The sequence below is a fragment of the Aulonocara stuartgranti genome (assembly GCF_965226115.1).
Source record: "Aulonocara stuartgranti genome assembly, chromosome: 8".
NCBI lineage: Eukaryota > Metazoa > Chordata > Actinopteri > Cichliformes > Cichlidae > Aulonocara > Aulonocara stuartgranti.
Window position 1 is genome coordinate 29,048,979 of NC_138959.1, and position 22,846 is coordinate 29,071,824.

The 22,846-nt window shown below is 41.3% G+C and overlaps 1 protein-coding gene across 1 annotated transcript; it reads right to left on the bottom strand.

The window, feature by feature from the left end:
- Positions 1–444: 444 nt before the first annotated feature.
- Positions 445–21,019, bottom strand: LOC309712886 (zinc finger protein 518A). The gene is made up of 3 exons (XM_082544052.1): positions 20,664–21,019; positions 8,871–8,938; positions 445–4,994 (listed from the first exon to the last, which is right to left on the bottom strand). The coding sequence occupies exon 3, from the start codon at positions 4,972–4,974 to the stop codon at positions 931–933; it is 4,044 nt and encodes a 1,347-aa protein (XP_082400178.1). The 5' UTR covers positions 4,975–4,994; positions 8,871–8,938; positions 20,664–21,019; the 3' UTR covers positions 445–930.
- Positions 21,020–22,846: the final 1,827 nt, after the last annotated feature.

Sequence of the window (22,846 nt, forward strand, 5' to 3'; positions counted from 1 at the left end):
GATTCAGTACCATATACGAAAGTGACCCAGGTTGGATTTGAAAATATCGGATTTGCACTGTTCACACTGTCATACCATGATCGGATATGGGTCGCATAGGCTCAAAAAAGTCAGATTTGATGCGCTTTCGCCCGCAGTGTGAACGTAGCCTTTGAAAGACCGAAGAAATAAATGCATAGGCTGAAAGAAAAATCATCCTAATGATTTGTCATTAAATTTAGACTCAAACAATGACTCACAACAATTTATTCTCTTGGGTGTTTTAGACAGGTAACTATGAAAAGGTGCAGCTCATGTTATGGTACAGGGAAATCCTGATAAAACTGTAAACATTGTAGTATAGAATGATACACTTTTCAATTATAACTATATTTTTTGGGCGGGGGGGGAATCATTCAGACCAAGATCTTTTTCCCCTTCCTTCACAAACATAAAATAATGTAGGTCGTTTATAAGGTTTATTGTTAACTATACAAATAACAGCTTCATGTCCTTGAGTACAGAATAATAAAAAATACAAAAGTCCCTTAAACTAGAACTATGATTTACAAAAATGACACATGACAAGCCAAATGAATTCTAAAATTACCTGAGGAATTCAATCCAACTCGACATACAACCTTTGCTTATGTTTTTTTTGTTCAGCCAGTGCTCTTAACACAACCCTAATTACAGTGTACCATTTTCACAGTTCAATTAGACATCTGCATGTATGACAAATCATGCATGCAGTGCATCATTTACCAGAATATGCACCTATTAAAAGAAACTATGACTCAAGAATATATATTTAAATTTACAGAGAACATACAGAGAACAAACTAATAGTGGAAGGCTGTTAATGCACAAATATACAATATACAACCAGCAGCAGAACAACAGTTCCACTCAGGAGAACATGTCCACCCATCTTAATGTGGTAGAAAAATTTCAGAATAGTTTATTCCAGTCTCTAGTTGCCTCCATGAGATGCCTCTGACCGTGGCCAATCCAATCCTCTTGACTGCTGAAGAGCCGACCACAAAACCAGCAGTCAAACATTACTTGCTCTTCTCTACAACCTGATAACGTTTTTACAACCTCATACTTCTTTTTGCTTTTTTTTTTGAGTTTCAATTTAAGGAGGAATCGCTCCCGGACAGAACTTTGAACCGGTCGAGATTTTGGATTGTCGAAATGAGATGCGTCTTTGGTTGAGGAATTCTTCCCTTGGGTGCCAAGCTCTAAGAGTGCTTGGACTGTTTTTTGAGACAGAGAGACCTTCGTGACAGCACCTTTGTACCTATTTACTACCTTCATGATGTTGGCCACTTCAGGAATGTCAGCATCTGGATGATTGAGCACCACTACAGGCTGGTTTCTACTAGGGCATTTGATCTGCTGTAGAGAATTCAATGGGGCAAGTCTAAGTGTCCGTTCTACCTCTTTGGCTACAGGTTTCCATAACAGAGTCTCTTTCTCAGTTGGTGGTTTACTCAGGAATCTTCTTGCCTTGTGCACTGCTCCTGGAAGTTCGTCAAATAATGCTTTCCTGCGCCTTTTCCTTTGGCTTGGAGGCCGAATTGGCCTTGGGGCGAGGACAGGTTTCTCTGAGTCACACAGTTGTTGTGCCTTTATAGTTGTCTGAGAAGGTGCACTGCAGGAATCAATGACATCTTTTTGTTTGGTATTGTGAATGGTGATCAACTTTTTTATTCCAGTGGAAGCAGCTGCATTAGTTTTGTTTGTCGACACCAGGAAACACTGAGTCTGGGGTCTGGTGGCCAAAAACAAAGGTTGATTATTTGAGGTGGGAGTGCCATTTGTAAGAAGGCTACTAGTGGGTGTGACAATTTTAAATATAACTTTGTTTCCAGAGCCCTCATTCGTCTGGCTGCAATGAGTTCCATTGTTTGGCTCTTGGTTGTTCAAAAGTAGGCTTGATTTGGGTTGAGAAATGTACCGCAGCAAGAAGGCTTGCCGACCAGTCTGCAGTGCGCTGGGTTTGTCTGCACTACTCACTGGCATCGCTAGCACTGGCCGTGAGTTAAGTGGGAGCTGGGCACTTGCCAGTCTGAGGGCAGGAGTATTAGCGGCCTGGACAAAAGGAACAGACCTTTGTACTAAGTAGCACGTTGACTGAGACTTTGCAGTTTTGTCTGAAGTTGTATTTTGTGATGTGCTTGAAAAGAGTACAGGGCATTTTAAACCTGCACTGTTAATAAGGTAGTGATTTAAACCAGTACCAAAACCTGGTTGAACACCAGAAAGAAGAGCGGTCCCTTTTTCAGCAGTTCCAGGTTTTATTGCTTGTACACCTATCCTTTTGCTGTCTGGATTTAGACCTGTGGTTTTACTTGAACTTTCAACGTAAGACACATTGATTTGAGGCTTTGCAGAATTTGCTATTAGTTTAAAGCCTGGGGTAGCCTTGACCTGCACTGGCATTGCAAATTGGTTCTCACTAGCCCTAGTCAGGAGTACTGGCTGATTAGCCTCTGGTAGCTGAAGAATTCGCACAGTTCTTTTTGTTGGTTTTAAAGAATCATTGTTTGCACTTGAAGAACCCGTTCTTTCCTTGTTAAGCTGTTGAGTAATGATTGCATCAGAATGTTCTTCCACAAAATTGCCAAGGGATGTTAAACTACCCGTAGGCTGTCTTTTAGATATCGGAATGGTCTCTTCCTCAATTTTGACAATATTGAAGTCTTGGAGCACTACATCGGGATTTTCTTCTGTCAGAGGACCATCAACATTAGATATACACTCATCAACTTCAGTGTCACTATTTGCACTTTCTGTGCATTGTTCTGGTAATCCTGCTGATGTCAAGTTGAAGTGTGATGATTTAGAGGTATGTCTTTTATTTGCAGAGTTATCATCCGAATTATTCTCCAAGTTTGGGGTGATGTTTGATGAAATGTTGAAAGCATCCTTCGAATAATTGTGAAAAGTAAATACTTCTTGGTTTGGTGAGTCCTGAATACATTTCTCCGAGCCAATGGCATTTTCTCTGCAGCTAACTGAATTTGGTGGAGACAGCTGTGATGGGCAACACGATGTATGTTTTGCATTTTCCTGTCTGTTTTTATGTACAATCTCAGTTCTAAACCTATCATTTTTATCTGATGAAATGTGGAATGACTGATGTCCATTTTCCATAGTGTTAAAAGCAGAATTCCCTTTGTGCTCATCAGTTAGGCTGCAAATGCTGTCAGGTGTGGATAGCTCATTTACTGCTTTAGGCTCCTCGTCGATTTTTCTAAAGATGGGTTTGGGAAGCAGTGTATCTTGAGCAAACTTTGAAGGTGAAGATAAACCACTGACCTTAACAGAACACACTGTTGCAGGGTGGCTGGAAACACCATGGCAGTTACAAGGACTGGGAGTTTGGGTAACTGACTTACTTTTCAAGTTCATTTCTTCCATAGAGCTTGTTTCATTTGGATGATGTGCCTGATCCAACTCATTTCTTGTGGGACATGAGACATCTGCACAATTTAATGATGTATCTAATATAGCATTTGTTTGTTCTCCAACACTTTCAATATGTGGAGTTGAACTTAGGGCCCCAACTGATGTTTCCTCCTCCTCAATTTTTACTTTAACTGCCAAAATATCCTCTTGATCTATCTGTATGCAAGATCCACTTCTTGGTGAAACAGCTAAGCACTGTGATGTTAAGCTCCTGCTATCAGAGCAAAGCTCATTCTCAGAGTTTTTACTTTTATCAAACACAGAATTTAGTGTGGAGAACCCCCCTTCAGCAACGGAATGATTCTGATCTTGCTTTGTTGTTGGGATTACTTTGAGAACTAAATGTTTTTTTCCATCGACCATCTTGAATCCCATAACTTTAGTTGTACAGTTAGGGGGGAGGGAGATTTTGTTCTTAACCATTAGAACAGTCAGTCCGTTAGCATTGTTGTGACTTCCACTATCAGAGGCTGGACAATTGTCACATTCCTCCAACGTGATTGGTGTTGACTGTTCTGTATTATGGGAAACTTTGCTCAAAGTTTTGTCCTTTTTTGCTACAGTCCCATCAACAAAGTGCTGGGTGTCCTCTAAGGATTTGTCTGGCTTAATTAGTTTGCCACTTTGATATTGTTTCGATATCCTTTGAGTCTCCTGTGACTCACTATTCTTTTTAAGCATCAATTTCAAGTTCACAGATGAATTTGCTGGTGAGCCATTGTCTTCTATCGCCTTCCATGCATTTTTTCTTTCTGTCACCTCTTTGTGAACAGCTGCCATGTGTTTTTTAAGGTACTCACTTCTTGCTGCACCATATCCACAGACTTGACATGTGAAAGGAAATGTACCTGTGTGAGCTTTCATGTGCTTCTGGTGATCCTCTTCATTCAAGCTAATATGTTTGCATTTCAAACACTTCCAATGACTTTCATTATGATGATGGATATGCTGGACAAATGTCCCTGCATCCACAGTTGTAAACTCACACCAGTCACAGCTGAACTGTCCATTTACACTGTGGCACATGATGTAGTGTCTAGTAAGCAAAAGAAGAGAGTACTGCACATCATCATTACAAAGTTCACATGTAACCAAAGTATTTCTGTGCTCAATCCGATGGCGCTGAAGAGCAGGAAACTCATTTGTGACAAAATCACATAAATCACAAGGGTATGTAGGAAGGGTTCCTCTGTGAACTGCTCTAAAATGTTTGAGAAGGTCATTGGGGCTAAAAGTACAGTTATCTTTACAAACTGAGCATCCAAAACTCAAAATTTTGCCAGAGAATACAGCCCCTTGTTGAATTTTACAATGGGCTTTGTTAAGAGGGTTTTTATCTTTCCTAGTGGAAGTCCCATTATCCTTAATGGCAGATTCTTCTGAATTGCTGAAGAGCGACCCATCTGTTACATCTCTGAAATGTTTATACAGAAAGTCTTTTACTTTTTCCTTTTCATCCTCTATTACAGATCTGTTGCAGTTTTTTGGAGAGTCATATGGTAATCCATCTTCTTCCATTGTTGCAAGTATGAAGGTTTCTGTAAGACATCAAATATATTCTTGATTAATACAAGTGGAGAGATGCACCAACACACACACATACACACACGCTAATCTGGGACTGGGTAATGGCAGCTTTGCTAACTGCTGCAACCACATTTAAAAGAAACTTTGAACTTTATATTTATACCTGCTGTTATGGCAGAGGAAGCCAGAAGTCGTCAAAAACCATAAGCCAAGACTTGATTTTTTCCACAAACAGTTTTCAAAGTGTTCCAAAGTCTCCCCCTGTATATCTGTATGTCTTTGAGGTCCTGAGGTGGAATATCATTTAAATCCCAGTATGAAATCAACATCATCATACACATGTCTTCAATCCACATGCAGTAGATCTGGTGTGACATGCCAAGTTACAAAAATTGAGAGGTGCACGACTGGCTGACACACCACAAAGTGTTGTGTGTTCTATGCCCGCTGAGATATATGTAATCTCTCCACTGTGTCCTAGGCCAACCCCAGGGCCTCTAGAACACCTCACCCAGAGGAGTACCGGTTCTACTCTGAGGTCCTCACCCTTTCTCTAAGAGCGTGAGGAGCTCAGCCAACCGAAAGAGCCCAGCGAACCTTCAGAGAAAGCCAATTTCTGCTGCTTGTAACCAGTAAATTCACAGCTTCACTTTCACACTAAGCTCTCTTTTCACCACGACAGACTGGTGCCATGACCACATCACTGCAGCTGCAGCCCCAATTCGTAATCTCCTGTTACCCTCTTCCCTCACTTGTGAACAAGATCCCAAGATACTTCTCCTCCACTTGGGGGCAGGAACTTGTCCCTGACCAGGAGTGGGCACTCCACCCTAATCCAGCTGAGGACCATGGCCTCAGACTTGGAGGTCTTTCACATTTACCTGTAAACCACTCTAGTGTGATCTGGAGGCCAGTACCAAACTATATCATCCACAAAAAGTAAAGATGAGGTTCGGAGGTTACCAAGGCGGAAGCCTGCCACCACTTGGCTATGCTTAGATATTCTATCCAAACAATTTATAAACAAACTAATGACAAAGGGCAGCCCTGGAGGAGTTCAGCACCCACTGGAAATGAGTCAGACTTTTTGCAGTCAATGTGGACCGAGCTCTAGCTGTGGTTGTACAGAGATTGAATGGCTTGTAACAATCAGCCAGACACCTCATACTCCCATAAAACTCCCCACAGGATACCCTGAGGGATGCAGTTGAATCCAAATCTAAAAAACAAAACAAAAAAAACAAACACATGTAGACTGGCTGGACAGACTCCCAAGAAAAGCCCAGCCACTCGCCTAAATGACTAGACCAGTTGCACCCACTCCAATCATTACAAAGTGCTTCGAGAGAGTGGTGCTGGCCTACATCCAGAGCAACATCCCAGACACTCTCCCCTGCAGTATGCCCACTGGCCCAATAGGTCCACGTCAGACACCATTGCTGCTGCCCTTCACTATTCCCTCACCCACCTGGAAAACAAAGGCTCATACCATCAAGGTACTTTTTGTTGATTACAGCTCTGCCTTCAATACTGTCATTCCACACAAACTCACTCACAATCTGGCAACACTCGGCCTACACCCCACCCCTATGTGACTGGCTACAGGACTTTTTGACTGGCAGGCCCCAGTCCATCAGGATTGGCAACAGGACTTCAGCCAGCATTATTACTAACACTGGAGTTCCACAGGGTTGCGTCCTCAGTCCCATCCTCTACACCCTGTACACCCACGACTGTGTCGCCTCCAATAGGGATAACACCATACTGAAGTTGGCGGATGACACTGCAGTGATTGGTCGCATCACTGGAGGAGACGAAGTGCCTTATAGGAGAAAGGTGGCCGATATGGTGTCATGGTGTGAGGACAACAACCTCACCCTCAAAACTGATAAGAGTGAAGTGGAGAGGGTGAGCAGCTTTAGATACCTAGGCATCTACATCACTGAGGACCTCACCTGGACACTGAACACCACACAGCTGGTCAAGAAGGCTCAGCAGTGGCTGTATTTCCTGAGGAGGGTGAGGAAATTTGGTATGTCAGCCAAGATCCTCAGCAGGTTCTAAGGCTGCACTGTGGAGAGCACACTGACCAGCTGCATCACTGCATGGTACAGCAGCACTGCTGCCATGGACTGCAAATGCCTGCAGAGAGTGATATCAACTGCGGGGAGAAGATCATCAGGACCCCGCTGCCGTCTCTGCAGAGCATCTACCATCGCAGAGTCCAGAGGAGACCTACCTCCATCCTCAAAGACCCCACACACCCTCAGCACGGACTGTTCACACTTCTGCCCTCGGGACGAAGGTTTAGAAGTGTGAAATCTACAACATCCCGACTCAACAACTCCTTCTTCCCCACTGCTATCAGAGTCTTGAACAGCTGACCTATTTTAACAGTAATAATTATTTTTGCACATCAGGTCATCTCACATAACCAGCATATTAAGCTCTTTTGCACATAAATCTATTTGACACTTATTTTTTGTCTCCACTTATTTATTCCTGGTATTTGTATTTAATCTATGTGTACATATTAACCGGCATCTGCATATGGACAGCAGAGAAAGAATTTCACTGTACAGAGAAATGCTTTTTCTTTGCACACATGACAATAAACCCTTTCAATCTTGATCACTCGAATATCCTCAAGAGGATAAAGAGTGTTGTCATTAGTGTTGGGCAATATGAGGAAAATCCAATATTGCAATATTTTGGGATATATCGCGATACACAATTAATATTGTGATGTGTCTTGAGCCCCAGCACCCTCGGATCATGAATATTTGAATCTCTTAATTTTTAGTCTTCTCCCCACACAGTTATATCCTCGAATTTTATACTCTTAGTGTGGTTATATTTATTTCAGGATGGCATCAAATAGCAGTTTTTTTAAAGTACTGGTATACAAAGAGCAAATAAATCCAATACTGTGACATCACTGTGACATCACTGTGACCGGGGCAACCGTGGCTCAGGGAATTGGGAAGCTCATCTGTAACCGGAAGGTTGCCGGTTCGATCCCCCTGCTGTCCTGGTCGTTGTGTCCTTGGACAAGACACTTTACCCTACCGCCTACTGGTGTTGGCCAGAGGGGCCGATGGCGCGATACGGCAGCCTCGCTTCTGTCAGTCTGCCCCAGGGCAGCCGTGGCTACACCTGTAGCTGCCTCCACCAGTGTGTGAATGTGAGAGTGAATGAATAGTGGAATTGTAAAGCACTTTGGGTGCCTAGAAAAGTGCTAAATAAATGAAATCCATTATTATTATTATTATTATTATTATTATTATCATCATCATCACTATCACACAATGTGTCTCAAAGCTTATTAATGACATTAAACCTATATTTCTTTGGACATTTGCTGCGTTTTCACTTATTTTTCCACTTACCTATGAATAATCATCGGCATGATATACTGCCCTGAAATTCATGTTAAGAAATATTTTAGAGTTTACGTGGTGTAAGTAAAATACAGCTATATAACTAGCAAATTCCTTACATTTTTGATGCATCAATTCCAATTACAGATACCATTTGTTTTGTTTTTTGAGCAGAAAATGCATTCAAAAGCATTTCAAGAGCCTGGACATCATCAACATTTATGAAGCACTGTGGGATTGTCCAGGATGACTCAGATCTTAGACAGACAAACCATCTAAATTCACATTATGCTATTTGCATCTCCATTATATAGTCTGTGGATCGCAATAACGATTACTCCAAAAATATTCTTTTGCAAATGAGAAAATTATTTCAACAAAAACTGATAGTCAATTCATTAAGCACTGGGAGACAAACACAAACCAACAAATAAAACATGTCATGCCTGAAGTTAACAGCATTACTCAGGTAAGAATTAATGACATTATATAACCAGTTATTGTTACCTGTGCTCCTTTGGGAAAACCTTAACCAGTGTTCTGAAGAAAAGGAGTTTGTAGTGTGATCCCAATGTCTGGAAGACAGAGGCATACAATCACAAAAACAATTTCAACAACAATCCTTACTATTAACTGTAATAGTGTTATTAATAACCATGCATGCTCTGTATATCACAAGTATACATCAGTTGTTAAAGTTTTTTTTGGGACTTCTTCACATTAAAAAATATTTTATAAGAAAAAACAATTGTCCTACTGACCATGAACTGCTGTTTGTATTCTTCTACATGGCATACAGTACAGGCAAACATGACACCCCACAGGTAGTCAAAGTGAAACACAAATCTAATCTCTCTCTTTAGACCTACGTCTATGCTTGTGCATGCATTATTCTGCATTACCCCACCGCCAACTCTAATTCATCTTCACATCCTCCCTCTTGTCATTGTTCATACAGCCCCAGGGTGGTGGACATCAGGTGAAGACCCCCAAAAAACAACAAAAAACCCCAAAAACAAACAGCTGCTACAATCAGAAATCTACTGAACTGCTTTGTCCAGGAGTGTTGTCTATTGATTGAATCCTGGCTCCCGTCAAAAATCTCAGATAACTCAGTGGAGCTACTGGGCCGGACATTACAACCCCAGGACTGCAATAATGTCTCCAGTAAGGGAAGGGGCGGTGGACTCTGTGCTTATATGCTTCAGGGCTGGTACCATAACAGCAGAATTATAGACCGTCACTGCTCACCGGACTTAAAACACCCTGATAACGACTGTGTTTAGTCTGTTCCTTCCCATTCCATGCAAGGCCACCTGGGTTGGCTGGAAGACTGTTTACTTAGCCTAGCAGGGCGAAGGACACTGTCTCAGCTGAATTCTGGACACGCACACACATACATATACATTAATATGCACACATTCATCCCCCCTCCCTTTCCAAACGCCTTCGATGCTTGTGCCCTCCTGGGAACACGGCGGGTCTGAGCCCACGCTGGAATGGTAGCACTGGGCAGGATGGCTGCTGTGTTTGCTTCGGATTACTCCTCACCCCCCACCCGACCCTGTGGCTTGTCACGTGCTCCATAATGTTGTGCTGTGGACATTTATGTGCTTTTTTGTGCAGAGGAGTTTGTTTCCTGTTCTCATGCTGTCCTCCCAGGAACCCAGCATGAGTGGAGGTCTCTTTTTTCCTCTTGTACTTTCCCATTGTAGTGGGGGGGGGGGTGTCGGGGGGGGGGGGGGGGGGGGTCCTATTTCACTGCAGGGCAACCTGCACGTGCCGATTAAAGCCTTGATTGATTGATTGATGGATAGATTGATAGACATGAGGAAACAAACTTCTCCAAGCACCTGGGTCATTAAGACATGGCCAGATGATGCTCTTCTCCAGCAATAGAACTGTTTTGATCTGACAGACTGGTACATCTTCGAACAGCACGACCTGGAGACCTTCACTCAGTTCTCTATACAGCACTGCCAGAGCCAGGCTGAGGAGGGGCATAAAACAGGCCAAATAGGCCTACATGAGGAGTATTCCTAACTGACAACCCCCACCATGTGTGGAGAGGCATCCAAGCCCTCACCAACTGCAAAAGTCAGAGACTCCAACTGCCAACAGCATCCTCATGATCATAGAAGTGTTCAACACCCCCCTGGATTATGATGTCAGGAGGACACAGAGTGCTGAACCCTAGGAGAGCTTTCAGCCAGCCCAACACTGTGGGAAAAACCTGTGCGGACCAAATGACAAGGATCCTCATCAGGTTGTTTAACCTTCCTGACCCTATGCCACCTGTCTGAAGGCCTCCACTATCATTCCCATCACCAAAAAGACTGGTATAGACAGCGTCAATGCCTACAGATCTATAGCCCTCACGTCTGTAGTCATAAAGTGTTTAGAGCTGGTAGTTCTCAGCACATCAGAGGCAGTCTTGCCCGTCCATTTCTTCATGTGTTCAATAATTCTTTTCCTGTGTCATGTAATTGGGTGTATTATTATACATAATTTATGGACATTGCATGGGTGGATTGGATGGTAAGAAAAAAAAAAAAAATATATATATATATATATATATATATACACAAAATTGGTGACATATTCAATACTTAAGTTGTGGGCAAAATACAACCCGGGAGCCACATATGCCTAGGCCGATTATGTCACAGCAAGGAGACAAAGGCTGTCCAAATTCGTAGGCTGCTCCAAATGCAGCCCACAAATGCGTCCTCCTTTTCCCCAGATTTGAAGGACGGGTCTGTGTATACTTCATGGTCCACCCTATTCCAGGATTCATTGTGAATCAAGAGTTGAAGAAATTTTTGGGGAAAAATGGCGGATGGTCGAAGAAAAGCGGTCCAGAAATAAACTTTTAAAAGTAAATACTAGGTTTTATCTCACCAAAATATCCAGCCAACCAAATGTTAGCATAGCAAAGAATCTTAAACAGTTATATTCAACTAACCTTCGGCTAAGTTACGTGATGTTAGTGATATCACCACTTAATGCGGCTTGGGTCATATGAGCTTTGGTTGGTTAATCAGTTCAGTTTTCTACTGAAGCTGCGTCTGTTTGGCAGTGTGGAGACAAACGTACTTAAAAATTAATAAAACGAGCAGACGGTTCACTCTTTAAGCTAAGTGTATTTACAGGGATCAAACATCTAATCCGTGAACTGTATTAAGGAAACAGACTAAACCATGCTGTGCTGAAGTTTAGAGTTAAAAGAGGTCTCATCCTGTATAAACCACTAATAATAAGACAGTACATGGAGAGGTCCTCCTTCTGTTCCTGTGCCATTTTTGTCATGCTTATATCATACAACCTGAGCCTGTCACCTTTGTTATAAGCCCAATATTTCTGCAGGATTTTATGTCCTTTATCCAAAATATATTTAGTTAAAATATTTCTTTTTTAGTTGGATTGTACTTGTGGAGCTCTTTTAAATAAAAAGCTGAAAGAATTGTGAAAAGTTGTAAATTCAGAAAGGGTCTAAGTATTTTTTTAAGGATGTCATGTTTCTGTATCATCTCCTGTTAGACCCTCTTACCCAAAAATCAGCATATTTAATGCTCTGATACCTTCAACATCTTAAATTATATTGAACATTTTCTCTTCCAATAAATATTCACTGCAAAAGTTTGTCTTCCATTTTATCTGAAACATATAATGTTTAAATCTTTTTAGTTTATTTTCGGGATATGGGATATTGTCCTTAAATATAACTAAAGCCTTCAGACAATGGTCGCTGTATATTAATATTTGTCTGTTAGACAGTCACACAGGTATAAATGACAGAAGCTGGACGTCGTAGGCTAGCCCCTTCAATTTAATGGCCTTGCATTTCTGGTCTTCGCGGCCTACCTGGTCTACGTAGGCCGGGTTTTTCGAAGGATTTGGACACAGCGCATGTGTTCATCTTTTTTTGTTGCATAAAGAAACGGCGGGTGGAACCATCAGACCAAAGCACAGATTTCCACTGGTCTAATGCCATTCCTTGTTTTTCTTGGCCCAAAACAAATCTCTTCTGCTTGTTGCTTTTCCTTAATCTTGGTTTCTTAGCAGCTATTTGACCATAAAGGCCTGATTTGCACAATCTCCTCTGAACAGTTGATGTAGAGATGTGTCTGGTGACTGAAACTATCCTCAGCAGCAGAGGTAACTCTTGGTCTTCTTTTCCTGTGAGCTAGTTTTGCTGTAGCGCCTGTTTTTCGTCTGCACTTGGGGACACATTTAAAGTTTTATCAATTTTCTGCACCGACTAACCCTTCAGTTCTTAAAGTAATGATGGACTGGTGTTTTTCTTTACTTAGCTGACAGAATTCATATTATGGCAAGAACCAAAGAGTTGTCAGATACGGCTGTCATCTGTGTACCAACCCGCCTTCTGCACAACATAGTTGATGGTCTGAACCCTGATAGTTCCAACCTCATTAAGAAGGCAAGAAATTCCACAAATGAACACTGGCAAGGCACATCTGTGAAAACCATTTCAGGTGACGACATCATGAAGCACAGTACGTATTACTCCACGAGGCTCCAGACTACGGTAGCCGTAATGCTCCGACAATCCATCAAGCGCTGCAGCTCCGTAGCTTACCAAAGTCGTACTAAAACATTTTAAGGCACACTGTCAATTTTTGAGAAAATGAAAGGAATTTAGGCGCTGCATGTCGTTAGCGCGGTTAGCTCGTTAGCACGGTTAGCTCGCTAACACATTGACGCCGTCCAGCCCCACGCACGGGGCGATCCGCGGTAACTCGTTAACAGAGATTTGCCGTGTCCATCTTGTCGCTGCCTGCAGGTGAAGCTATGGGGGAGTTGTGTTCAGTGAACGAGAGGCGACAAAAGTGGACGAAAGTGAGGCAAACTTGGGGGTACACAAGTATAATTATAACGTAACATAGACTATATCGATATAAACGATATTGTCACATCTTATATCTCGTATAAAAATATATTGATATTTTTAAAAAAAACTCGATATATCGCCCAGCTCTAACAATGACACATCTGGATCACTAGTATGTACAGCCTGGGGGCACTCTGTGTGATGTGATGGTTAGTAATACTGGAGCAGCAGAGGAGACAGTCCTATCGCCATTCCTGATTACCTTGTACACCCTCAGATTTCAAATTTGAAACAGTGAAACATGCCACCTGCAGAAGTTCTCTGATGATACTGTAGTGCTTTGGTGTATTAAGGGTGGGCAGGAGTCGGAGTACAGGGAGTTGGTGAGAAACTTTGTGGAGTGGTCTGGAAGAAATCACCTCACTTGAGAATGTTAGCAAGACAAAAGGTTGACTTCCGGTGGGGGAAAAAAAAAAAAAAACAAAAAAACAAAATGCTGCGTCTAGGCCAATCAAGATCATGGGTGAAGAGGTGCAAACAATGACAGCTACAGGCACTTTGGCGTTCACCTGAATGACAGACTGGATTGGAGGACCGACAGTGATGCTGTGCACAAGAAGGTGATGAGCAGACTTTATTTTCTAAGATCGCTTAGATCCTTTAACGCAGGGGTCGGCAACCTTGGGCACGCGTGCCAGGGTTAACTGATGGCACGACCAAATGCCCAATGGTGATTTTTCGTTTTTATGGGCTGATGAATTCTATTTTTTTTTGGTAACGGTATAAACAATGAAAGGTGGTGGATTGGCCAGATGCTGGCAGATGTGTAAAAATAACTAAAATAGAAAAATAGAAACCACCACCAAAGTTGTTTGGTGGTGGTTTCTATGGCGGAGCTTCCACAGAGGCCAGCAGGTGGATCAGGGAGAGGGGAGGCAGGAGGAGCAGAGACCCGAGGCGGCCGCCGGTCCGAGTGTCAGGTGAACTGAACTTCAGGTAAGAAGTTCTGACCTGCAGTCTATCTGGGTCAGATATAAACCAAGTTTAGGTGGAGTTTATTTTCGTTGTGCTGACTTTTTACAGTCAGTTACAATAACTCGTACTGCGTGCTAGCTAGCATGACGGAGTTTATATACAGCTGCTATGATGTTACTGATAGTGAACTTCATTTTATTCATAAGGTCAGTTAGTAGAGTTGCCATCCGTCCTGTAAAAAATGGAAACGTCCCGTATTCAGAGAAAATATCACGCATTTCGTATTGAGCTGAAAATGAACATGATTGTCCTGTACTTCAGCTAGAATGGAAAAGCTGGATTTATTCTGTCTCTTTACACTGTCAGCTGCCTCTTCTCCTCTCATTCTCTCCCGTTGCTACTTCAATCATGAAACTGATCAATGATCAGCTGATCGACTTTTCTCTCTTGTTTGTTTATCGCCCACTTTGCGCCAGAAGGAGGAAACTAGCGGATGTCGCACTAAACAACAGCAGCACGTTTAAGCTTGATCAGCTGTTGTTAGAATTTATTTAATATTAATTTCTAGTATCAGCTGATGTTTGCTGGAGCCACAGCTGTAAAGCTGCTGGTCATGATGTCGGTTTGGATATGTGGTGAGAGGGAAACATGAAGATGAAACCAGGAGATGTCCTTACTGGATCATCAGAGCTGTGATGGAGAAACAGGTTTACCTTTTAGGTGACATGAATCAGTTGAAGGGAAGTTCTGAACTGTTTCTGAGAGACAAATAACACCAGGATCCTCTGTAGGTGATAGCTGGTAACTGTGCAGGGGCGGGTCTAGCAAAGTTTTGCCAGGGGGGCCAGGTAGGGCATTAACAGGGAAAGGGGGGCACAAAGAAATACTTTTCTTCCCTATTCTCATTTAAAATGTCTCACTTTTAATAAATAATTATCTGAATCTTCCAACCAAAGTTTTTATCTGATGTAAAATGTATAGAAATCATACATATACCAACAAGACGGCGTACATCACTGTCACAACAGCATCTGTTTTAATTCAAAGGCTTTATGGCTTTTCCCATACCTGGTGGGCCGGTCTCTAGTCAAAATGCCTGGGCCCGTTTTTTGTCCCAGTCCAGCCTTGGGCACGGCATGCAGTGAGTTAATCTGAGAAGGTGCATTAAAAAAAATAAATGGCCGGGCCAGCGGTGCACATTGCAAATTAGCTCGAATAGACACATTAGTTGTGCTGCTTCTTAATGACGGTATCTTAGCTAACAACCCCAACTACCAGATTCAATTTGTAATTGGCTAAAAATAACTTTGCCTACTGGTGAGAGGGACGTTGTTAGCTGTCAGTTTTTTCAAGCGATGTTGAAATTTCCACATTCAGACACTTCAAATGCTTCAGGAGCTGTCCGCTCAGCGCAGCATCAGCACCACGGAAATACACGGATACATTTGTACTCGAGACAGTATGAATGCTGGACACTCGGAGACCTGTGTCTCTGAGTGGGAGACCAAAGATCACATTAACATGTGTGTCTCTGTATTAACAAACATGCCATATTGGCCCAGTTTATTTTTCTTATCATTGTTGTGAGGAGACCATAAATAGCATTTGCACTCTCTGTTGTATTTGCTGTTATGGATAAAAAGTGTATTTTTTTGTTTCAAAATAGCTGATAACTATTCGCTGATAGCTGCCAACATCTGCAAACAAATATAATTCTATAAAGTTGTTCTATATTGTGTGTGTAACTGTTCAAATAGAGCGTTATTAAATTTATTGCTAATGCAATCATATGGCACATTGACTTATGAGGAAATTTTAGATGGCACTCATCAGAAAGGTTGCCTACCCCTGCTTTAATTGGGGGGGGGGGGGGGGGGTGTCAGCAATGCCATCAGAATAAAGAAGGCTGGAAGCATCACTGGTCAGAATTTGGAGATGTCCGAGTCAGTTTGGGACAGGGAGGTCATTCAACTAACTGCACTCCATCATGGACAACCCATTACACCCACTCCAACTTCATACTTCTGAAGTGGAGCAGCAGAACTCCTTCTCGCTCAAACTGACTGAAAATAACGGCCACGCTCTGCATGGACAAGCACCAACATACATCTGTGATCTTTTACATCCCCAGCAGGTCCCTGAGGTCATGTGATCAGGACTTGCTAGTTGTCCAAAAGGTGACAGAGCTTTTTGTAACTGTGGCCCCAGACTTTGGAACTCCCTCACATTGAGTTTTAGATTTGTGGACTCAGTCATGTCTTTCAAAAACACACCTAAAAACTCATCTTTTTAAACTTGCTTTTGGTTGATTTTTGTTTTTATGTTTTAGCTTCTGTGAAGCACTTTATGATTTTATCTTGAAAGGTGTTGTATAAATAAATTTTACTTACTTATAGAACACTTCGGGAAATTATTTGTACCATTCTCTAAAAAGCTTTATAACTTAATTTTGTGACAGGTGAGGACATCGGTTAGGCATGAGATCCCAAATATATTTTTGTTTTATACGTTCATGCAGCTGTTTTTCTTAGATTTATTGTTTACATGTTATTTATTAATGAAATTTGCACTTCCCTCTTGTAAAATGTCAGTCTTAGTTTTATTGTTTTTAAACCATTTCATTTTTACTTCCCTGTTTTCAATTACTAAAATTCCTGCACAATCTTAGTATAAGGCCCTTACCAGGTGCCTGTGAGACTTAAACTGTGTTGCTTCTTTGTTGTATGTAGTAGACTGTACAGAGATTAAAAACACATCATGTTTAAAAAAAAAAGTTAACTCAAAAGCTGACAGTCCAGGCAGAGATTGGAGCGTGTGTTATGCTAGTAGCAGCTAACGCAGCCTATAAAAGAGAAGTTGCATCCAACAATTTACTTTTTTGCACAGTGCAACTGTTAAAACGAATGCATTCTTCAACATTTGTAATGAACTCTTTTAAAATCCAACAGAATTCTTCTTCACTTATTCCTGATATACACTACCAATCAAAAATTTGGACACCTTCTCATTCAATGTTTTTTCTTTATTCTTACATTTCTTTATTATTTTTTTTCTTCTTATGTAGCAAAGAAGGAAAAAAAAGTATAAATAACTCTAAATACATCTTCTATTTTAGATTCCTCAAAGTAGCAACCCTTTGCATTGTTGACAGTACTGCAAAACCCTTGATGTTCTCTCGATGAGCTTCATGATGTCATCACCTGAAAATGGTTTCATTTCACAGGTGTGCCTGTCAGGGTTCATTTGTTGAATTTCTTGCCTTCTTAATGAGGCTGGAACTATCAGGTGTGTTGTGCAGAAGTCAGGTTGGTACACAGCTAGCAGCCCAATTTGGCAACTGTTAGAATTCACATTATGGGAAGAACCAATCAGCTACTGTAAGTAAAGAGAAACTTCAGCCCATCATTACTTTAAGAACTGAAGGGCAGCCAGTCTGGAAAACTGCTAAAACTTTAAATGTCTGTGAAGGTTCTCAGTCATCCAGGTCATCGTAGTCAAAGGAGCTTGCAAAGAAAAGCGTCTGGACTTCTTTAAGTTGCTTGAAGACGTTTCACCTCTCATCCGAGAAGCTTCTTCAGTTCTGAAGAACTTAATGATAACTTAATTTTGTGACAGGTGAGGACATCGGTTAGGCATGAGATCCCAAATATATTTTTGTTTTATACGATCATGCAGCTGTTTTTCTTAGATTTATTGTTTACATGTTATTTATTAATGCAATTTGCACTTCCCTCTTGTAAAATGTCAGTCTTAGTTTTATTGTTTTTAAACCAGAACTGAAGAAGCTTCTCGGATGAGAGGTGAAACGTCTTCAAGCAACTTAAAGAAGTCCAGACGCTTTTCTTTGCTAGCTCCTTTGACTAAAACTTTAAATCTGTCTCCAAATGCAGTCACAGAAACCATCAAGCGCTACGATGAAACTGACTCACATGAGGACCGCCCCAGGAAAGGAAGCCCACCTCTGCTGCTGAGGGTTAATTCATACAAGACACCAGCCTCAGAAATCACAAGTTAACAGCACCTCAGATTAGAGCCCAGATAGATGCCACACAGAGCTCCAGTAGCAGACACATTTCTACATCAACTGTTCAAAGGAGACTGTGTGAATCAGGCCTTTATGGTCAAATAGCTGCTAAGAAACCATAACTAAGGAAAAGCAACAAGCAGAAGAGATTTGTTTGGGCCAAATTTCTATGTTGTAGATACATATAAAAGATATAAAATATATGAAGCAAGATACATGGAATTATGTAGCAAAAAAAGTTGATAAACATGTCTTTATTATTTATTTTTTTGACACCACTGGAAACCCGTGGCCTTCTCTCAATGAACATCATGATGTAGTCACCTGAAATGGTTTTCACTTCACAGATGTGCCTCGTCAGGGTTCATTTGTGGAATTTCTTTACTTCTGAATCGGTTCGAATCATCAACTATGTTGTGCAGAAGTCTAATTGGTACACAGATGACAGCCGTATCTGACAACTCTTTGGTTCTTGCCATAATATGAATTCTGTCAACTAACTAAAGAACTTTGAATGTCCCCAAGTGCAGACAAAAAACAGGCGCTACAGCAAAACTAGCTCACAGGAAAAGAAGACGAAGAATCACCTCTGCTGCTGAGGATAGTTTCAGCACAGTCACCAGACTCAGAAATTGAAAGTGAATAGCACCTCAGATTAGAGCCCAGATAGATGCAACACATCTCTACATGAACTGTTCAGAGTAGACTGTGCAAATCAGGCCTTTATGGTCAATCAGCTGCTAAGAAACCACGACTAAGGAAAAGCAACAAGCAGAAGAGATTTGTTTGGGCCAAGAAACACAAGGAGTGGACATTAGACCAGTGGAAATCTGTGCTTTGGTCTGATGAGTCCAAATTTGAGATCTTTGGTTCCACCAACTGTCTTTGGCGACGCAGAAAAGGTGATTGGATGGTCTCTACATGCATGGTTCCCACTGTGAAGAATGGAGGAGGAGGTGTGATGGTGCTTTGGTGGTGACACCATTGTGGATTTAGTCAAAACTCAGGGCACACTTAACTAGGATGGCAACCACAGCATCCTGCAGCAACATGCCATTCCATCTGCTTTGCGTTTAGTTCGACCATCATTTATTTTTCAACAGGACAGTGACCCCAAACACACCTCCAGGCTATCTGACCAATAAGGAAAGTGATGCGCCAGATTGCCTGGCCTCCACAGTCACCTGACCTAAACCCAATTGACATGGATTGGGATGAGATGGATCAAAAAAGGAAGCCAAAAGAGCCAACAAGTGCTCAGCATCTCTGGGAACTGCTTCAAGACTGTTGTAAAACCATTTCTGGTGACTACCTCATGAAGGTTATTGAGAGAATGCCAAGAGTGCGCAAAGCAGTAATCAAAGCAAAGGGTCGCTATTTTGAAAAATCTAAAACCTAAAACATCTTTTGAGTTATTTCACACAGTTTGGTTTACTACATAATTCAATATGTATTCATTCATAGTTTTGATTGCTTCAGTTAGAATCTACAATGTAAATAGTCATAAAATAAAGAAAATCCATTGGATGAGAAGGTGTGTCTAAACTTTTGACTTTTACTGTATGGGCAGTGGTCTAGGGAAAATAATACAAATTAATGTAACCTTGTTACTGCCACTACAGCGTTACATCAGTGTGCAGCTGACCAGGTCTCACTCAACCTTGTGGATGAGGAAGCCATGTTGGGAGGAAAAATGGCTGCCGTGATTTTATGACTTAGTTACTTCAGTCAAAAAAAGGAGAAAAAAAGAAAACCTTTTTGTATTAACACTATACTGTCACATACTTTAAAAAACGTGTATATAGCCCTAGCATAGAGCATGGAAAAAATAGTATCAAAACATAATATGCTATACATATAAACCTAGTCAATTTTAATTAAGCATTATAAAGTGGACACATGAAAGTAATTCTAATGCCATTTAAAGTGACCAGGATTTCGTTCAACATCATGAATGCAGAGAGGTAGGCTGCTCTATGCTCACAACCCCTTGATGGGCAGATATAAAAGAAGCTTGGGCATGAGAAAAAAAGTTGCACCGTGTCAAAACTATATAACATAGGTAATATAACACGCCGATATGTACAAAATATGAAGCTGTACCACAGCTAGAAAGTTCGACATCTTAATATAATTTCCGCGTACTTTTCCGGGTAACTTGCTCTATAGTCGTTTAAGTTTAGGAAACGCGAGGGAGAGCTGCACCAGTGGGAGAATTAAAGGCTGCAAGACGAACAACAACAAAGGAGTCTGCGGTGTACGCGGTGACAGTTCAGCGTACTGTGCCCGATTTTTTTAAATTATTTTTTCCCATTTAGTCGGAAATATACGAGCCACTTCACGACAGGGTTAGTGTCGGTGGAGTTTAATAAGCAGTTATTTTACACCAAAATAAAGCCCCCACCCACGCAAAGACATTCAAAGTTACGGGAAACCAGTTATTTCTTACTATGAACTCGATGGAAGTTCAGGCGGCGTCCCGTCTACGTCCAGGATCATAAAGACAATGTTCAGCTTGAAAAAATACACAACAGAAACATTTTCCTTCTTCCTCTCCTCTCTGTGGATCCACAGCGACGGCGGCCATGACAGTCCATCCGGGTACTGCTGTGTTCTTGACACTCACGTAGAAGCGGATGAATATGTATTGCTTGTAAAGACAGAACTAGTGCCATAAGGGAGGATTTTTTTTATTCGTATAAAACCGTGTTCAATAAAATGGAAATTTATTCCACTATACGAGACGCCCGTAGAGGAACCTGCAGCATGAGCCTTACGTCATCTTTGGCCTCAGTGTGTGTGTGTGTGTGTGTGAACCAGATAGGGGGAAGAAGAAGCAACGAGCAGCAATGGCGGATACACGCCATTTCCTGTTCAGTGTGTTGCTTGTTGCTTGAATGCCTTTATTTTCTCCGACACGAGAATGTTTTATGTATAATTCTAAATCTGCAGATGAATCCGTCTCTTTATGATCTCAGTATGATGCACAGATTCCATGTAGGTTATTGACACAGCAGCCCATACAGACATGCAGTAATGGATGAAGCTGAGAAGCTTACAAATGGTTACTTCATTGCCCCCCTGGCACAGGAGCACGGAGCACTGTGTACCGAGCATGTTTCAGATATTACTGTACAGAAGCTCAGTGTGAGGGGTGTAAGTGTGTGGGACTAACTTGTGTCAGCAGAAATAGGTGGATTATTTATTTGTTGATAATTTATGTATGTATGATGCACACTAGCTACATGTATGAGAATATAAACAATTTATCAAATAAGACCAAATTATTATCAGCATTAATATACAGTATATAATATATATACATATAATATAGCTTTAAGGTGTTAAGGAGGATGACTGTTGTTTATAATTTTTAAAGGGTTTTCTTTAGTTAGAGGGCTCTGTGACATTTCAGATAGTCTTCTTAATCTCACACTTGATTCTGTCAGACTGTAAGCTTTTCTGTAAATTAGTTTCTTGGAAAACAAAAAGTTACAAATTAACCACAAGCTTAGTAGTTTTTGTTTGTTTTAAGCCATTTAACACTGACCTATTAATCATTTCAGCAAGAATCTTATTTTAAAACTTGTTTCTGTCTTGTTTCTTTAAATAACAAATAACTTTCATTTAGTTGAATATACAAAAAAGAAGCCAAGAATAACAATTTGAAAGACCAATATAATGATTCCCAAAGAGTTATTTCTAAAAATGTATTTATTAAATTTATTAAAATTTATTTTACTAGGAACTTTGGAAATATGTGTAGAGAGTTTTTGAAACACGAAAAAGGCCTGATCACCCATTCTTCAGGAATAATTCTTTATTCTTCCTGAAGGACATTCTGCCTCGTTGGTGTCTGACCTTCTCTGATGAAGGGTCAAGGGTAACCACGTTTTAAGGGCTGTGTTTTCCTTTTCCTTCCCTTTGCCTTGGAATGTGTTCTACCCAGTGTTGAAGAGTCCTGATTACCTTAAGTTTGTATTTTAGAGTGTGGTGGGAGTCAAAGAATAGGTACTGGTCTTTGTGTGGGCTTCAAATAAACTTTAATGTTGAGGCTTCCGTCCTCCTCGATGCCCACAGCACAGTCTAGAAATGGTAAACTATTAGCTTTTGCATTTTCACTGGTAAAATGTATTTTTCTGTCCACATAGAAACATGAACACTGAGAAGCAGAGAAAAACAGAATGACAAAAGGAAAAACATTGTCATCCTTTATGCATCAGGTTTATCCATAAGACCCACCACGACAGGACAAAATTCAGCTGTACATCTGCACCTGAAGTGTAAAGGCCATGCTTTTGAGGTTGCTGGTGTTTGCATTTAAGACAGATGTTTTGAAGGAGAAGTCCGCTATGAGTGGCCATCATTGAACAGAGTGGGTGGCCATCTACTGTCTGCCATCTACAATGCAGTCTTGATGTAATTAGGTCACATGACAGGGTGAGGCAAGGGCTCCCAGTGGTTTCACCCAAAACCCCTGGTGGTAATGTCCCATGACTCTTTTCACACCTTGGCTCGTGTGATGAGGCACATGACTAACAGTGAATCAACAACCCTCTTAAAGGACAACCCTCGCTAGGGTTGAAATAGCTGGGACTCTCCCCCAATTTGCTTTAAGTACTGAAGAATCAT